Source organism: Callorhinus ursinus, unplaced genomic scaffold, assembly GCF_003265705.2.
Source record: "Callorhinus ursinus isolate GAN/ISIS: 27379988/994484 unplaced genomic scaffold, GSC_fseal_2.0 scaffold10, whole genome shotgun sequence".
Taxonomy (NCBI): Eukaryota; Metazoa; Chordata; class Mammalia; order Carnivora; family Otariidae; genus Callorhinus; species Callorhinus ursinus.
Window position 1 is genome coordinate 82130697 of NW_027397072.1, and position 19916 is coordinate 82150612.

Sequence of the window (19916 nt, forward strand, 5' to 3'; positions counted from 1 at the left end):
ATCTCAAAAATATCCAAAAGGAATTAAGAAATTAATTATAACTTCAGTTGTATTCAAGAGAACTCTTTGTGGTTTCTTATAGCTGTTATTTATCTGTCTTCAAAGAGAGTCTTAAGTGTCTGGCTTTGGGGTTGTAATGGTCATTCTAGACTAAGAGGAGCTTGTTCAGACACTTAAGACTTTGGGCCAGTACTGCCAATGACTTCACACCACTCCCATCTTCTTTCCACTTCTATGGATTACCCAACAGCAATAATGGTCATTCTAGCCAGCTCCTGATACTCCTCTCTACAGTCAAGGGAAGGTCAGCTATTTTTTGATTCCCATGGGAGAGAGACAGCTTCTCAATCAGTATCCTAAAATAGCTGGCCATTCTCAGCTGCTGGGCTGGAGTCCCTCCAGGGGAGAGCAAAGGGAACACAAATCCACCCACTTACGTGAGAAGCCACCACAACATGAGCTAGGAGAGGCTTCTCAAGAAGATATTGCTTACTCAAAAAATCTTTCTTCTTCTTCTTCTTCTTCTTCTTCTTTTTAATTGAGAAGCTAGGTGTCTGCCATTTTTTAATTTCTTATTTTATTTAAAGAGAAACTAGTGACTTGAAAATGAGACTAAATATTGCCATCTTCTTTGGGGCTCTCTTCGGTGCTTTGGGGGTTTTACTCTTTTTGGTGGCTTTTGGATCGGATTATTGGCTTCTTGCAACTGAAGTGGGGAAGTGTTCAGGTGAACAGAATGTGCGTTTCTTCTTCCAAATACTGATATACTTGGTAGGGATGAAGATAGCCTTATGTATCCTCTTGAAATCAGAGAATAGTAGTGGAGTGCCTATTTCTTCACAGAAGAAATAGGTAGAAAGCTACTGACCATTATTGTTTGGGATAAAATACATTGCTTTAACATTTTCCTGGATGTGATAATTTAGGTTATGTACTTTGTGTTGACAGCAAGTTAATTCATTTGTGTTCTGTGTAGATAGAGAACGTCACTTTCCACCACGAAGGATTCTTCTGGAGATGTTGGTTTAATGGGATTGCTGAAGAGAATGATTCCAGTATCTGGAAGTTCTGGTACAGTAAGTGCAATTTAGCTTTATTTTCCCCCTTGTCATTAAAATAAGAATGAACAGCTTCTTATTTAGTACAGATCACTTACAAGATAGGATTGGATTCTTAACTGTAGAATCTTGATAGGACATCTTCAAAAGACTCATGAAGTGATTCTTTTTCAGTAAGTAGAAATGGCTATATGAATAATTATTTTATTTTCTAACTTAAAGTAGGAGTCTGAATATTTATGGCAAAACCAAATTATATGCTGTTTCCTTGCTCTTATTTAAAATACACTAACAACAACAACAACAAAAATCCTTGTATAATGAAACTTAATTACCAGCAACAGTGGATGAAAGCTCACTCTCTTTGGGCTTTAACCAAATTTGTAGGCAATATCAAGAAATGCCTGGCTTTTGATGTTTGCATTCTCTTATAGAAACTTGAAAGTTCTCTTTTGAAGTAGAATAACCTCTTAAAAATATGATTCATTCTTTTCACTGTATTTCCTGTATTATATTAATCTTTGAAAATCAATTCACTGAAAATCACTAGCTTTTATCTTATTGCATTCAACAATAAAAGAACTGCTTATTACCCTGAAGGTTATTGTAGGTTGAAATTATTAGTCTCCTTATCAAATACTCCTGTGATATATCAAAATATGGCATTTACTCATATAATAATATATAATAAAAATATGAGATCTTAGAAGACAAGCAAGCTGACAGCAAGTTGGCATGTGTAAAAGTAACCAAGTAATGATGAAATGGAATTTTGCAAGAAATAGTTGACAGGCTTCTTATAGTCATTTTGGGGAAGAGAAAAAGCATGCAATCTGCCAATAAAAAGTATTTAGACTTTGATAGAGTGAGTCAGACTGTGCAAGACGAAGACTTTGCCAAGGACTTAGAGAAAGGAAGAATTTCACTCCTCCTTAAAGGGTACACAGTGAATCTTCAAGTTTTCACAACATAAAAGTTTTTTCTTGTATTTTCTCCAAATACTAAAAATGCATTTGAATTATTAAATTGTATGACCTATCATTTCCATTTGTTCCCTAAAAATAGAATATAGAATACTTTTTATGTTAATCAGAACTGATCAAGGTTAAATCTAAGTTTATTAGATTTTTAAAACAATTAGTTTTTGAATACTTACTATGCACTAGGCATCATGTTAGGAACTGGAGGATATGGTTGTGAAAATAAATGAAGTGTAGTGCCTTTAATTTTAAGGTGATATTAGGGGCATTCTCTGCACTGAACTATGTAATGAGCTAGATGTTTTGGATGAATCCACTTTCCAGGTCCCCTGAGCTGCTTGATGTTTTTCCCCTTCATTTAACGGTTCTTTGAACCTATTGATCTAACCTGCAGTTTGTTTAGCTTGTGTGATACAGATTCCACATTTCTCTTCTGTTAGGAATGAGTCTTCACTCATTCTCTCAATAATAACTACCTTTGTTTGGTCGCCTTTCTAGCCAATCAGCCACCATCCAAGAACTGCGCACATGCTTACCTGTCACCATATCCCTTCATGAGGGGCGAGCACAACTCAACTTCCTATGATTCTGCTATTAGTAAGTACCTCTGTCCATAGAATGCCTCTGAGAGGGACTTGTTTTTCTGAAAAAAATAATTTAACATGTATCATTTCAACATTTTCTCTTGTATCAATCTGTTATATATAAAATAATAGGATGCCATTTTTAATACACCATTTATAATTCTAATTGAATATAATTTAGGTTTAAAAGTAAAGCCATTGAGGGGTGCCTGGGTGGCTCAGTCATTAAGCGTCTGCCTTTGGCTCAGGTCATGATCCCAGGGTCCTGGGATCAAGCCCCGCATCGGGCTCCCTGCTCGGTGGGAAGCCTGCTTTTCCCTCTCCCACTCCCCCTGCTTGTGTTCCTGCTCTCGCTCTCTCTCTCTGTATCAAATAAATAAATAAAATCTTTAAAAAAAAAAGGAAAGCCATTTTAATTTACTTGCTACTTATAAAGATAATTTTTTACGTGTGTTTTCTGTTGTGGAAATAATGATGTTTCTTAGGAACAACTTCTTCTTACGGGTTTAACTGACCTGAAACTAGTCTTACAATGAAAAATAATTGTAATATACACCCTACCTTTACAACATTGTTTTTGCAGCTATTGCACATACAAATATGATTATACTACCGTTTTTCTACAAAATGACTGAACTTTGTTATATGTGATAACTCATAGAAGAAGAATAGTCAAATATCATTAACTGAGAGTCATGATTACCTAGTTTCTTTTATATTTTCATACTGTTTGTTCTAGGGAAAGTACACAAACTTAGTTTGTACAGAAAATACATAATATATGCTTAAATCTAGTTTTATAGAAAGTATTTGAGCTCAATGTGTCAGCTTTATTCTCAGCTGGTTTCATGAAGTTCTTAATAAAGGGTGTTTAACATAATCTTAACATTAAGAGTTGGTTCAGAATTTACCAACGTCATAAACAGGGACAAAAATACTTTTTTTTTCAAAGATAATAAGTAATGTATTTAATGTTCTGAATAAAGTTGTATTAGTCAGTATTCTCCAGAGAACCAGTAAAAGGTATACAGGTGGGGGTGGGGGTTGGGGAGCGAAAATGATTGATTTATTGGATTGATGGAGAGATTTTAAGGAATCAGCTTATGCCATTGTGGAGGCTGGCAAGTCTACAATCTGTAGGACAAGGCTGCAGACTGGATAAGAGTTGCTACTGCGATCTTGACTCTGAAGGCTGGAAACTCTGGTAGAATGTCTTCTTTAGGAAATCTGTCTTTGTTCTAAGGCTTCAACTGATTGGATGAGGCTCACCCCCATTATGGGAAGTCTAGCCAAATTAATGCATAAGATTAACCATCACAAAACTTAATAAATCTTTACAGCATGCATAATTTTTTTCATCTTTTTATAAAAATATGTATTTCTATACCTTATAATTCTAAGTTCGCTGAAGGCAATAATATCTGCTTATATCACATGATTAACACAACATTTTATGGAGTGGATGTGGGGTCTGGATAGGAAAATAGGTGAGCTGACACACAGCCATGCCTGTCCATCAAAATTGCTTGTGCTTCAAATGGCTATGGCTTTTGGCCTTGAGAATGTGCAGTGTGGATGCTCTTTCCCATTGAAAACTGCACAAGGCAGTTCCCATTTGTCAAAGCCCTTTGCATCCTGTGTGACATGGACCTTGTCACTGATAAGAGAAGAGATGGCATAGCAAAGAGTAGGAGAAACCATTTTGTATTACAAAAAGTTGCAAAAAAAGTATTCCCCTGACATTCTTATTTTTGTAAAATGGACTAAAAAATGGTACAGGGTTGACTTTCCACAGCATTAGGCATTTGCATAATTAGGATTGTTGTTGATACTCATATGTTCAGGTCCTATGATGAGATAGGTATCATGGACAATATATATTTTAAAATGAATCTACATATTTGAAAAGTCTGCACCTCAAGGAAATAGAAAACTTGAAAAACAAGGTGACATGATCTAAGCATAATAATTATGATGGAGATGGATAGTAAGTGCGTGTCACAAAAATTATACTGCAATTATGCTTAGAATTATTATGTAGCACTGCATATAATTACTGTGTCATTTTTTGGATCTGATGACAAAAACATATTCCAATTTTTTTTTTGTTTTAAATTATCAGACTCCTCTTTGGCTCACATATTGTAACTCCCTATTCACTTTAAGCAACTTTATCAAACACTTTAGCAAAAATAACTGAGATGGGGAGAAGTATGTCCTACAACAGAAATATCATATACTATATTTCATTTACCTTCATACTAATGTACAGTGATATCTAACATTATATTTGGGTGATTTTTTCTTATGGTTTCCTTTATCCAAGAGAAGGGACATAGATATCGTTAGAAGAGTTTTACCTGATTGAAAGTGAGTATTTCCTAGTTAGTGAGGCCATCTAGTCTTTAATAGACTCCATAGCCACTCTTTGGCTTCATGTAGCCTTATAATGATCAGGCATTATACATTTGCTAATTTATCTTGGCTAAATTCAAAGTATTGTTTGTAAAATCTGGTGCATTCCAGCCTGGCAAATAATTGGTAAAATGGCTTTGTATTCTCCTGAGTTTTTGCAGGGGCAGTTAGCCAGTATTGAAATCAGTGAAAATAATACAGTGGTATATAATTTTTCTGGAAAGACTATTTTGCAATCATTGGGTGCTACTGATGAAATTATTCTATTTCATAACATGGAGACTGAGACTCAGATAAACCACGTGGCACTGTTTTCACACAGCTGATCATTGGCAGAACTAATGCAAAGGCCCAAGTCTCTGGATTTTGTTTATTGATAATCTTGTAAACTACAGTGAATGAAAAGGCAAATTTTAGTGTTTGCCGTTAAATCTTTTTAAGTATGAGTCTTTTCATTGGATCTCAGCAAAAGAACAATTCTAACGTTATGTTGGCTTTTTCTACTTTTCTATCTGATCCTGATAAGGTCTAATTTAGTGTTTCCTTTATTTATTTTTGCCTCAAATACATATTCTAAAATTTGGTTATGCTCAAATCTAGTTATTTGAATGGTTGCCCAAGCCTAGAGAGGTTGTTAAAGTAGGATTGTGTATATCGAAGTCCTTTAAACAATTCCATTACCTTTTGATATCTGTCAGAATTTAGATTTTCTGGTTTGTTTCATGATTAAACTCAATCACAGTTCGTGTATTCCGTACCATTTGGAATGATGTACAGAACATGGATTGATTTTCTAGATAATTGAGCCCCTGAGTGAATTAGTCATTTTGTTGGTGCCCCATAGGCTTTGGCCACACCTATATCAAAGTACTCATTATAAGTAACTGTAATTGTTTACCTTAGTTTCTTTATTTGTTGGAACTCCCTAAAGGCACAGAATGTATCTTACTCATATTTATATCCCAGAACCAGAACCTAGTATAGTGCATGGTACTTAGTAAATGCTTACATATCTCTATGGAATGACTTAGTGCAAAAACTCTTTGGCTTTCCTCTTAAGCAGAATATATTGAACATAATTTCTCCTTTTCTTGGTGAGTTGGAACAAACACACACACCATGACCTTCCTTCAGTTTCTCAGAATCGGTGTTTGCCCTCATGCTTTAGGGCCTTTGTACATGGCGTCCCTCCTCTCCAAATGCTTTTCCTTCTTCCCCACCACTCCTTCCTTCATTTCTCTAACAAGCAGGCTCATCCTCCAAGCTAGTACATACTTCAATTTTCTAAGGAAGACTTCCTTTCCAGCCCTCTGCTCCACTAGTACATGGGGCTAGACCAGGTTCTCCTTTATCAAGACCATTTTTTTTTTTTTTGAGTACTCTCCATGTCCAACGTGGGGCTAGAACTCACAACCCTGAGATCAAGAGTTGCATGCTTTACTGACTGAGCCATTCTTTAATTTGACTATCCATAGCACAGATTTTGTTTACTTGTGTAATTTTGAATTTCCTTCCCAGTTCAACTCTAAACTCCATGGCAGTGATGTCTTGTGTGTTTGGCTCACTGGTGTACCCACTATAGACTGAATGCTAAATGAATACTTTGGGAGAGTCTCCTTGCTACCCTATGCTGTGGTACTAATTCTGATGCCCTAAGGAACTGTTGGTACATGTAGGAATTTTTCAAACCTTTACAAAATGGACTTAGATTACTCTTAAATTGTTTTTCATACTTTTAAAAATAATTTTTAGGTCTTCAACACTGCTGTCACATGTCAGCTGTTCTTTGCTTTTATTGTCAATGTTTATTTATTTCGTATTATTTTCTGGTCTTCTTTTTTTTCACCCTTAATGCAAAATTGTAGGGTAAAGCAGATTATGGAAGACTAGAACAGGAAGGAGGCAGGTAGGCACACTAGTCAGCCATGTGTTAGGTTGTCAGTGACAGAAAACTAATGAGCTAAAAAATAAGGACAGTTTTCCTTCCACAACAAGGTCAGAAGCAGGGGCCACAATGATGCTGTCAGGTCCCCGGGAGCTTTCCGGCTTTCCTCCCACCATCCTTGGGAGGTGCACAATTGCCGCCATGCTCTTCCATCTTCAGAAGAGCAGAGTGTCCCTAGAGTTCTCCAGTAGATTTCTGCCAATGCTCTAGTCATCAGGACAGTGTCATGTGGCCACTGTAGGCTGGGACCTGGAGTTGCTGGCTCTCTGTTAGAGGAGGAGAAGGGAGAAGGGCTGGGAACGAGTGTTGATCCCTTGAAAGATCAACAAATCCTCAGGGCTTGAATGAGGGCAGGGCAGCAAGGATGAAAAGGGAATAAGGGAAATAGATGATATTTAAAGTGTTAATGTGTAGGGACGCCTGCGTGGCTCAGTGGGTTAAGCGGCTGCCTTTGGCTCAGTTCATGATCCCAGGGTCCTGAGATTGAGCCCTGCATCAGGGCTCCTTGCTCGGGAGGGAGCTTCTCCCTCTCCCTCTGCCTTCTGCTTCCCTGCTTGTGCTCTTTCTCTCAAAGAAATAAATAAAATCCTTAAAAAAAAAATTAAAAAAAGAGTTAATGTGTAAAACTTGGTAGCCAAACAAAAGAAAGCTGGAGGAATCTAGGATGATGAAGAAATTCCCTTTTGAAGAAGGCATAATTCATAATTTAAACAATGTGCAATAAAGTGTAAGATAATCACCTCCATCCCAATGATAAATACTATTTTAGGGTATTTCTTGCCAATCCTTTTATATGCATATTGTACATAGTTTTAATTATTATAAACATGTATCTTTGCTAAGTTAGCAAGCATTTCTCCACATTTTTACCTAATGATTTCTTAAATTTTAAATATGTTAGTTGCTACCTCCACATTAAAACTAATTTTGTGAAAAAAATAAACGTGAAAAAACTTTAAAAATAAAAATAATTTTAGGCGTGTAACATGTTTCATAATTTGCATTAACTCTTTGGATTATATTTACATAAGTGTGAATGGTGAATCAGAAGGTAGGAATAGGTTTTCTTTGTTATATCATGCCATTGTACCACATCGCTTGCCAACCAGTAATGAACTGTGAATTATTTCAGCTAAGAACATTTGGTAAGGAGGACAGAAATATGAGCACTAGGAGGAAGGGGTCACATTTGAAAGTGGAGGATGGGGATTTAGTTTGGATTTCAACATTTTAAAGTTGGGTTGATGGTAAAACACCATTGCGAAATATTTCAGCATGTAGCTTGCTGTGCAAAACTGACTTCCCTAAAAGACATTAATTAGAACAGCAGATACTGATGAGGAATTACAGAGGTGGTTTTTGATATCAGATATAATCTTTAAGAAAAAAGTCATAGAAAAGGAGGTGGTAAAATATCAATTATACTTAGGCGGAGAAGGAAAGAAGCAAAGACAGTCCACAAAGTTGAAAGGAAAAGAAGCCTTGAGAAGCAAGCTGATGAGCAGGCTGTCCGCTCAGTCAGAGGGTTTGGTGATGGAGAGATTCTTGGGAAGGAGGTGGTGGCCCTCAGTGACAAATGCAGAGTGAGTGGGAAAGAGAGGGGCACAAAGCAATTGGAAAGATGGGATAATGCAAGAGTTCTGGTGGTCACTGACAGCTGTCCCCACCGAAGACTCAGCTACAGAGGCATCTCTTTCTAAACCTAAACCCACATGCCCTGCTGGTTTGGCCTGAGACTTGTAGGCCTGCTGCTCTGTACCCCACTCCTGCTTACTGCCTGTTCCTCTGGATTGGACCTGAGGGCCCTGCCCTCTTTGCCTGGCAATGCCCTTCCTCCCCCAGGGAACCATTCTGTTTTCCTGCACATTCTGTCACCTGACGATAACCCTACCCCAGGCTTCCTCCTCCTTCTCCTCTCCCAAAAGGACAGGTCAGAAAGCAGAGATGCTCATAAAGGCGGCAGAGCAACAGAATGATGGGGGTGTGAACCCTCACACGGGATGTTTAGGGAATGGGCAGCGAGGAAGTTGAGACCTTTGTGATTAGCCAGCACTTGAACTTGGAGTAGCTACCAAAAGAGCACAGGATTTACAGAGAATACAAAGTCCTTATAAAAACAATCACATGCACACACACGCACACACACACACACACAGGCATACCATCTTGCTTTACTATACAAGGCAAAATAAAATATAAATACCCTTATATTTGACAATTTTAAATAGCACAGAAATGAATTAGGATTTGAGTCTAAAGTTAATGTAAACACTTAAATAACTAAGAAGACATAGCAACATGTCCTAGGTATCTTACTTCATTGGGATGACCTCCTGCTTCCTGATCAATAATGCTGGTGTAGCTGGGTCGTATTTACCAATTTTCTCGTGTTCAAATATGGTGAATCTGGACATTGTCTTAAATTTACCAAACTTCCTTCCATTATGCTTTAGTTATATAGTAAAAAACCTACACTGCAAAATATGATGGAAAATACAGTTCCTTTTTTTTTTTGGTCATAAATGTCAAGTACCTAGATATTGAGAGATACCTTAACATCCACTCAATGTCCTACTATTCATTCAGATATTTGGGATTACACAGCCATGGCGACAGAAACAGTGTGATATTACAGGGTGCCTGCAGTTTCCGATATCTGGCTGACTTTTTATCTGTTACCCAGGGAAGGCTCTATTGCATTCAGGTTGGAGGGCACTCATAGGGCAGCTCACTCAGCCTTCCAAAGCTGTAGCTCATGAGGATACAGTTGGCTTTCCAGTTCCAGGGCCCAATATCAAAGCTGTAATTAAAAATCACTTTTTCAGTGGGTGTTATTTTGTGTTCCCTACAATTTATTCATGTACATCTAAGGATTGATTGACAGCTTATGTAACATCCCTGCACTAATGGGGGAGATTACCTTCTGTAAACAAGACTGTGTGTTTGTGGCTTGGCTTCCCTTCACAGAGGACAGGCTCCAGACTCTACAGAGGCTTTTGGTGATATCTCTTAAAATGTCAGTCACACTCAGAAGTAGAAATCTCCTCCAATCATAGAGAACCTCTTGGTGCCAGGCTATCTCAGCCTTAACAGTATTGACATTTGGGGCCAGATAATTCTTTGTTGTGGAACGGTCTCGTGCATTGGAGGATGTTTAGCAGTACCCCTGGCCTTTACCCACTAGATGCCATTAGCACCCCTCAGTTGTGCTAATCAAAAACGTCTCTTAACATAGCCAAATTTTCTGGGCTGGGTGGGCACAAAATCACCTCTGATTTGTGGTGATTTTGTGGGACACTCTAGATATGCATTGCTAACACTTCTGAGGACCCAAGCTCTTCTTCAGAATTAGACTCATTCTGTGCCCAGCTCCATGTCTCCAAGGCTCAAAAGCACATAAATAATGATTATTTCCTTCTTCCATGCAGAATATGCAGACAAAAAAGGAGCATGGAGCTGATCTGGGTCTCTCTCATCTTTAAATATTACTGCTTCTGCTCCAAGTTGTGGGCCTGTTCTTAGGAAAGATATTTACTCAATCCAGTGGGAAAGAATATTGAAGAACTACTGTATCCTGGGCACTGTCCTGGGTGCTTTAGTGTCAGCCCTAAATTCTTGCCCTTATGAAGCTTTCATTGTAGGGGGGCGGAGGCAGGTGAAAGACAAAATAAGTCAGTCGAGTAGTTGGAGGGAAATAAAAGAGGATAGTGTGTGTGTGGAGGCAATCTCAATATTAAATAAGGTGACCACAGAGGTGATGTCTGTTTTGAGTTTGCCAGCCCTGATTGAATGGGGCTGTGTCATCTAGCTAACTTGCCATGGTTCCTTGATCCCTGTTTTGAGGACTAGATGGATGCTGTACAGAGAGTACTTAGCACAGGGGCTGGCTTGTGGTAAAGGTTCTATGGGAGTTACAAGTTGAACTTTCAGCCAGTATGTCTGTGTTCACTACCTGGAACCAGTGCTTCCTGGCTCTGGCTTCTTTACCTCCACAAAGCTCACTGTACTTGTTGGTAAAGGGGAGATTAGTATAGTATTAACTCACACAGTTGTTAAAATGAGAAGAGATAATAATACAAATGCTTAGCAGAGTAGTTGCCCTGTAGTTGGTGTTCAATAAATGTCAGCTATTTTTATAGCAATATACCAATTTAGAGCACTGGAAATAAGTCCTCATGAGGACATGTGAATTCATCATAGCTTCTCCCCAGTGAAATGCTTCCTGCTCTCTGAAGTGGAAGTGTGTACATGTGTGTATGTGTGTGTGCAGTCACATCAAGCCCTTGATAGATTTTCTGGTAAAGAATAAGGACTTCAAAAGTAGTGTTCATTATCATTATCATTATCATTATCATGATCACCATCATCCTGGTACAAGATAGTTAATATTAACATCTGTATCAGCCAAGCTTTGCCACTGTTTATCTAGTAATTTTGATTAAAATTCATTCAACAGATATTTATTGAGCACATACTATGTACCAGGCACCGTTCTAGGTTCTGGGGAGCAGCAGGGTACAAAACAGATGGAAATCTCTGTCCTTGTAGGGCTGACATTCTGGAGAGGGCATACACATAAGGCAAGATAAAAAAAGTCAATTATATAGCATATTGGAAGATGACAGTGCCCTGGAAAAACAAAACAGGGAAAGAGGCTGGAGATGAGGGGCTGACAGAAGTGAGGGTAATAAAAACTCTGTAATGTGGTCAGGGAGAAGCTTGGCTCTGAGAAAATGATATGGAGTGGAGACTTGTAGAAAGTGAGGGAGTGAGCCATGTGATGTCCAGAAGAGTGTTCCAGGTAGAGGGAACATGAGATGTAAAGTCCAGAGGCTAGAACATGCCTGATGTGTGCAAAGAACACAAAAGTAGTCAGCACAGCAGGAAGAGATGGAGTGAGTAGAGTAGAGGAGATGGTGAGGGAGGTGAGGGTGTAGGGGGAGGCTGGGCCAGTGTAAGGACCTTGGCTCATGTTCTGAATGAGAGGAAAAGGGGGTTAATGGATGGTTTTGACCTGATTTGTGTTGTAAAAGAATTCCTCCAGTTATTGCATTGTTAATGGACTGTGGAAAGTCAAATGTGGAATCAGGTGGACCGGTTAGGAGGTTTGCTATATTCCAGATGGCTAACACAAAGATATTAGGAAGTAAAGATTTGTCTGAATCTGGCACGGTCCTTTTAAAATTATTTAACAACCAGTAAGAAATCTACAAAGTGGACAATACCAGTAATACAACACAACAAAACAAAACTCTTAGTCCAGATTGCTACGTACCTTAAAATATCAGTTTTCCCTTTTTGTAGTTTTTTTTTTTTTAAGATTATTTATTTATTTGACAGAGAGAGACACAGTGAGAGAAGGAACACAAGCAGGGGGAGTGGGAGAGGGAGAAGCAGGCTTCTCATGGAGCAGGGAGCCTGATGTGGGGCTTGATCCCAGGACCCTGGGATCATGACCTGAGCCGAAGGCAGATGCTTAATGACAGAGCCACCCAGGTGCCCCCTTTTCATAGTTTTTAAAAAGTATTTCATTGTAGAAATTTCCAAACATTTACAATAATTATCAACATATTTTCTAGTATATGTGCTGCCAAAGCGAGCACAATAATTATCAATACATTTTCTAATCAAATGATTATTACTGTGAATTTTGAAAGTTCTTTATATATTCTAGATGAGTCTTTTACTGAATATGTGTTTTCCAAACAATTTCTTTCCAATCTGTAGCTTATCTTTTCATCACCTTAACAAGGTCTTTCACAGAGTAAAAGTTGTGAATTTGGTGAAGTTCAATTTATGGAGTTTTTCTTTTATGGATCATACTTCTGGTGTCATATTTGCCAAGCCCCAGGTTCTGAAGATTTTTCTCCTCTTTTCTTCTAAAATTTTTAGTTTTATGTTTTACATTTAAATCTATGATCCAGTTTGAGTTACTTTTGTGTAAGGTGTATGATTTACAGTTTTTCAAATGTGTGTTCCACTGCTTTAGCACCATTTGTTGGAAAGACTCTCTTTCCCCCATTGAATTGCTTTTGTACACATGTTAAAATATAATTGGTTATACTTGTGTGGGACTGTTTCTGGACTATGTGTCCTGTCCTATTGATGTATATGTCTGTCTCTCTGCCAGTGCCACACCATCCTGATTACTTTAGCTATATCTTGAAGTTAGAGTGAATGATTCATCCTACTAGGTTCTTTTTCAAAATTATTTTAGCTATTCTAGATCCTTTGCATTTCATTATGACATTTAGGATAGTCTTTTCTATATCTATAAAAAAATCTTTCTTGGATGATAGAATTGCCTATATCAATTTGGGAAGAATTAATTTTATTATGTTGTATCTTTATTATGTTGAGTCATCCGATCTGTGAATGCAATATATCTTTCCATCTATTTAGATCTTCTTTAATTTCTTTCACCAGCATTTTGTAGTTTTCAGCTTACAAATCCTGAATGTGCACTATTGGATTTACATCTAAGTATTTCAATTTTTTGAGCAATTATAACTGCTATTATATTTTAAATTGTGGTTTCTATATGTTTATTAATAATAGAAATCTAATTGATTTTTTAATGTTTACATTGTATTCTGAGACCTTCTTTGCTGAATTTACTTAGTAGTTTTAGGAGGTTTTGTTTTGTTTTATTTTTTATTTTTTGTAGATTATTTGGGATTTTCTACATAAAGAGTCATGTCGTTGGCATATACAGACAGTCTTATTTCTTCCTTGCTTTTTTGTATGCCTTTTATTTCCTTTTCTTGCCTTATTGCATAGGCTGTAACTGGTGAATATCAACAGTGAGAGCAGACAGTCTTGCCTCATTTCTAGTCTTCAGGAGAAACAATTCAGTATTTTTTCGTTAAGTATGATGTTGCTATAGATTTCTTTGTGCAGATGTTCTTTATTGACTTGAGGATGTTCCCCTCTACTCCTTATTTCCTGAGAGTTTTTTTTGTCATAAATGGGTGTTGAATTTTGTTAAATGTTTTCTTCTGCATCAATTGATATGGTCACAATACTATTCTTCTTTATCATATTAATATTGTATATTACATTTATTGATTTTCAAATACTGAACCAGCCTCTTGTCATAGGAATAAACCCCAGATGTTCATGATAAATAATTCTTTTTATACATTGCTGAATTCTATGTTAATATTTTATTAAGGATTTTTGCATCTGTATTTATGAAGGATATTGGTCTGTAGTTTTTTTACTGCTTATCTAGGTTAAGTATCTGTAATAATGATTTCATAAAGTAAATTGGGAAGTGTCTTCTCTTTTTCTGTATTCAAGAAGAGATTGTGGAGAATTGGTGTTAATTCTCTTTAAATGCATATATTTGATAGAATTTACTAATGAAATCATCTGGGTCAGGAGATTTAACTTTCAGGGAATTTAGAATTATAAATTCAATTTCCTCAATAGTTACAGGGCTATTCAGATTATGTATTTAACAAGTGATTTGTGATAGTTTGTGTTTTTCTAGGAATTGGTCCGTTTCATCTAAGTTGTAAAATTTACATGTATAGTTCAAAATATTCCCTTTTTGTTGAAAATAGAGCTACCATACGATCCAGCAATTGCACTACTGGGTATTTACCCCAAAGATACAAACGTAGGGATCCGAAGGGGTACATGCACCCCGATGTTTATAGCAGCCATGTCCACAATAGCCAAACTGTGGAAAGAGCCAAGATGTTCATCAACAGATGAGTGGATAAAGAAGATGTGGTATACATATACAATGGAATATTATGTAGCCATCAAAAAAAAAAGGAAATCTTGCTATTTGCAATGACGTGGATGGAACTGGAGGGTATTATGCTGAGGAAAATAAGTCAATCAGAGAAAGATATGTATCATATGACCTCACTGATAGGAAGAATTCTTAATCTCAGGAAACAAACTGAGGGTTGCTGGAGGGATGGGGTAGCTGGGTGATAGACATTGGGGTGGGTATATGCTATGATGAGCATCGTGAAATGTGCAAGACTGTTGAATCACAGATCTGTACCTCTGAAGCAAATAATACACTATATGTAAAAAAAAAAAAGAAGAAGATAGCAGGAGGGGAAGAATGAAGGGGGGGAAATCAGAAGGGGAGACAAACCATGAGAGACTATGGATTCTGAAAAACACACTGAGGGTTCTAGAGGGGAGGGGCGGTGGGAGGATGGGTTAGCCTGGTGATGGGTATTAAAGAGGGCACATTCTGCATGGAGCACTGGGTGTTATGTGCAAACAATGAATCATGGAACACTACATCAAAAAAAAAAAATACCAACCAGTTACAACATTAGAATGAACTAGTTGAGAGACTGTAAAAAATAAATAAATAAATAAATAAATATGAAAAAAAAATTCCCATTTTATATTTTATGTATGCAGTATCTATGGCGATGTCCCATGTTTCATTCCTGATATTGGGAATTTGTTCTTATTTTTATTTCATCAGTATTGTTAGAAGATTGTTAATTTTGTTGAACTTTTCAAAGATCCTGCTTTTTTTTCATTATTTTTTTCGATTAGTATTCTGTTTTAAATTTCATTGACCTATGCCCTTTCTTATTTCCTTCTTTATGATTGCTTTGGATTTGTCTTGCTCTTCTTTTTATACTTTCTTGAGATGAAAGATTAGATTATTGATATTTTATCCTCTTTTTTAATATAAGAACTTATGGGTATAGATTTCACTCTCAGCACTGCTTCTGCTGTTTCCCACACTTTTTTTTTTTTTAAGATTTATCGATTCATTTTAGTGAGGGGAGGGAGGGGCAGAGGGAGAAGGAGAGAGAAACTTAAGCACACTCCTCACTGAGCATGGAGCCTGCTGTGGGGATTGATCTCACCACCCTGAGATCATGACCTGAGCAGAAACCAAGAATTGGATGCTTAACAGACTGTACCACCCAGGTGCCACTGCTTCCCACACTTTTGATACGTTTTATTTTTATTTTCATTCAACTCAGTGTGTTGTTTAATTTCCCTTGAGACTGATTGTTTGACTCAGAGTATTTAGAAGTGTATTGTTTAGTTTCCAAGAGTTTGAAGATTTCCTTTCAACCTTTCTGTTATTAATATTTAGTTTGATTCCCTTGTGATCAAAGACCATACTCTGTACAATTTAAATTCTTTTAAATTTAATAAGGTTTGTGACCTAGGATATGGTCTATTTTTCTGTGTATTTCATGACATTTGAAAAAATGTATTGTTGTTGAGTGGAATGTGCTGTGAAAGTTAGGGGCTATTGGTTGGTGGCATTATTGAGTTCTTCTGTATTCTGGCTGATTTCCTGTCTAGCTGTTCTAGTAATTGGTGAGAGGGGATATAGATGTCCCCAGCTATAACTGTAGGTTTATCTGCTTCTCTTTTCATTTCTATCAGTTTTTGCTTCACATATTTTGTTGCTTTTTTGTCAGATGCATGCACATTTAGTGTTGCTATGTCTTTTTGGTAGAATCTTCCTTTTATCATTATTTAATGTTACCAGTAATTTTCTTTATTCTAAAATCTATTTTATCTCATATTAATATGGCCACTCCTTCATTCTTTGAATTGATATTTATGTGGTATATATTTTTTCACTTTTTTGTTTTCAATATTTCTAAATCATTATATTTGAAGTGAGTTAAAAGAGCATATAGTTGCAAGATTTTTTTTTATCAAGTCTGCTAAGCTATCTCTTTCTATTTAAAGACAATTTTTTAGAGCAATTTTAGGTTCACAGCAAAATAGAGAGACGGTACAGAGATTTTTTTATATACCCACTGTTCCAACACATGCAGGCTGTCCCTATTATCAACATCCCCCACCAGAGTGGTATATTTGTTACAACTGATGAAGCTACATTGACACCTGATAATTACCAGAAGTCCATAACTTACCTTAGGGCTTACTCTTGATGTTATATATTTTATGGGTTTAGACAAATGTATAATGACACATATTGTATCCATCATTACATTATCATAGAACATAATTTCACTGCCCTAAAAATCCTCTGTGCTGGGGCACCTGGGTAGCTCAGTCAGTTAAGCATCTGCCTTGGGATCAGTTCATGATCTCAGGGTCCTGGGATCGAGCCCCACATCAGGCTCTCTGCTCAGCAGGGAGTCTACTTCTCCCTCTGTCTCTTGCCCCTCTCATGCTTGCTCTCCCTTTCTCAAATAAATAAATAAAATCTTTAAAAAAAAATCCTCTGTGCTCTGCCTATTCACCTCTGCTCCACCCCAACACCTGGCAACCACTGATCTTTTTACTCTCTTCATGGTTTTACCTTTTCTAGAATGTCATATTGTAGGAATCATAAAGTATGCTGCCTTTTCAGATTGGTTTCTTTCACTTAATAATATGCATTTAATTTTTTTCCCATGTCTTTTCATGGCCTGGTAGTTCATTTCTTGTTAGCACTGAATATTCCATTGGTTGGTTGTACCACAGTTTATTTATCCATTTACGTATTGAAGGACAATTCGGTTGCTTCCAGGTTTGAGCCATTATGAGTAAAGCTGCTATAATCATCTGCGTTCAGGTTTTTATGTGGGCACAACCTTTCAGATCCCTTGGGTGAATACCAAGGAGGATGATTGCTGGTTAGAATGGCAAGGGTTTCATTCTTTAATTTTTTATTGTTATGTTAATCGCCATACATTACATCATTAGTTTTGGATGTAGTGTTCCATGATTCATTGTTTCCACATAACACCCAGTGCTCCACGCAGAATGTGCCCTCTTTAATACCCATCACCAGGCTAACCCATCCCCCCAACCCCTCCCCTCTAGAAACCTCAGTTTGATTTTCAGAGTCCATCATCTCTCATAGTTCGTCTTCCCCTCCGATTTCCCCCCTTCCTTCTTCCCCTCCTGCTATCTTCTTCTTTTTTTTTCTTAATATATATTGCATTATTTGTTTCAGAGGTACAGACCTGTGATTCAACAGTCTTGCACAATTCACAGCGCTCGCCATAGCACATACCCTCCGCAATGTCTATCACCCAGCCACCCCATCCCTCCCACCCCCCACACTCCAGCAACCCTCAGTTTGTTTCCTGAGATTAAAAAATCCTCATATCAGTGAGCTCATATGATACATGTTTTTCTCTGATTGACTTATTTCACTCAGCATAACACCCTCCAGTTCCATCCACGTCAATGCAAATGGCAAGATCTCATTCCTTTTGATGGCTGCAAAATATTCCATTGTGTATATATACCACTTCTTATTTATCCATTCATCTGTCAATGGACATCTTGGCTCTTTCCACAGTTTGGCTATTGTGGATATTGCTGCTATAAACATCGGGGTGCACGTACCCCTTCGGATCCCTACATTTGCATTATGTGGTAAATACCCAGTAGTGCAATTGCTGAATCGTATGGTAGCTCTATTTTCAACTGTTTGAGGAACCTCCATACTGTTTTCCAGAGTGGTTGCACCAGCTTGCATTCCCCCAACAGTGTAGGAGGGTTCCCCTTTCTCCGCATCCTCGTCAACATCTGTCATTTCCTGACTTGTTAATTTTAACCATTCTGACTGGTGTGAGGTGGTCTCTCATTGAGGTTTTGATTTGGATTTCCCTGATGCTGAGCGACATTGAGAACTTTTTCATGTGTCTGTTGGCCATTTGGATGTCTTCTTTGGAAAAATGTCTGTTCATGTCTTCTGCCCATTTCTTGATTGGAGTATTTGTTCTTTGGGTGTTGAGTTTGATAAGTTCTTTATAGATTTTGGATACTAACCCTTTATCTGATGTGTCATTTGCAAATATTTTCTCCCATTCTGTCGGTTGTCTTTTGGTTTTGTGGACTGTTTCTTTTGCTGTGCAAAAGCTTTTTATCTCGATGAAGTCCCAAGAGTTCATTTTTGCCCTTGCTTCCCTTGCCGTTGGCGATGTTTCTAGGCAGAAGTTGCTGCGGCGGAGGTTGAAGAGGTTGCTGCCTGTGTTCTCCTTTAGGATTTTGATGGGCTCCTGTCTCACATTTAGGTCTTTCAACAATTTGGAGTCTATTTTTGTGTGTGATGTAAGGAAATGGTCCAGTTTCATTCTTCTGCATGTGGCTTTCCAATTTTCCCAACACCATTTGTTGAAGAGACTGTCTTTTTTCCATTGGACATTTTTTCCTGCTTTGTCAAAGATGAGCTGACCATAGAGTTGAGGGTCCATTTCTGGGCTCTCTATTCTGTTCCATTGATCTCTGTGTCTGTTTTTGTGCCAGTACCACACTGTCTTGATGATGACAGCTTTGTAATAGAGCTGGAAGTCCAGAATTGTGATGCCACCAGCTTTGCTTTTCTTTTTCAACATTCCTCTGGCTATTCGAGGTCTTTTCTGGTTCCATACAAATTTTAGGATTATTTGTTCCAGTTCTTTGAAAAAAGTGGATGGTATTTTGATGGGGATTGCATTGAATGTGTAGATTGCTCTAGGTAGCATTGACATCTTCACAATGTTTGTTCTTCCAGTCCATGAGCATGGAACGTTTTTCCATTTCTTTGTGTCTTCCTCAATTTCTTTCATGAGTATTTTCTAGTTCTCTGAGTACAGATCCTTTGCCTCTTTGGTTAGATGTATTCCTAGGTATCTTATGGTTTTGGGTGCAATTGTAAATGGGATCGACTCCTTCACTTGTCTCTCTTCTGTCTTGTTGTTGGTGTATAGGAATGCCACTGATTTCTGTGCATTGATTTTATATCCTGCCACTTTACTGAATTCCTGTATGAGTTCTAGCAGTTTTGGGGTGAAGTCTTTTAGGTTTTCCACATAAAGTATCATATCATTTGCAAAGAGTGAGAGTTTGACTTCCTCTTTGCCGATTTCTATACCTTTGATTTCTTTTTGTTGTCTGACTGCTGTGGCTAGGACTTCTAATACTATGTTGAATAGCAGTGGTGATAGTGGACATCCCTGCTGCGTTCCTGACTTTA

At 37.5% G+C, this 19916-nt stretch overlaps 1 protein-coding gene across 4 annotated transcripts in view; it reads left to right on the forward strand.

Annotated features, from left to right (window-relative positions):
• The first annotated feature begins 518 nt into the window (after positions 1–518).
• TMEM182 (transmembrane protein 182) overlaps positions 519–19916 on the forward strand; it is a 117701-nt gene continuing 98303 nt past the window's right edge. For all 4 annotated transcript variants that reach the window (XM_073897914.1, XM_073897915.1, XM_073897917.1 and 1 more), the window contains exons 1-3: positions 519–738; positions 977–1076; positions 2537–2635. In XM_073897914.1, coding sequence (XP_073754015.1) covers positions 607–738; positions 977–1076; positions 2537–2635 — 331 coding nt within the window. In that variant the 5' untranslated portion in view covers positions 519–606. The remainder of the gene's footprint in view (positions 739–976; positions 1077–2536; positions 2636–19916) is intronic.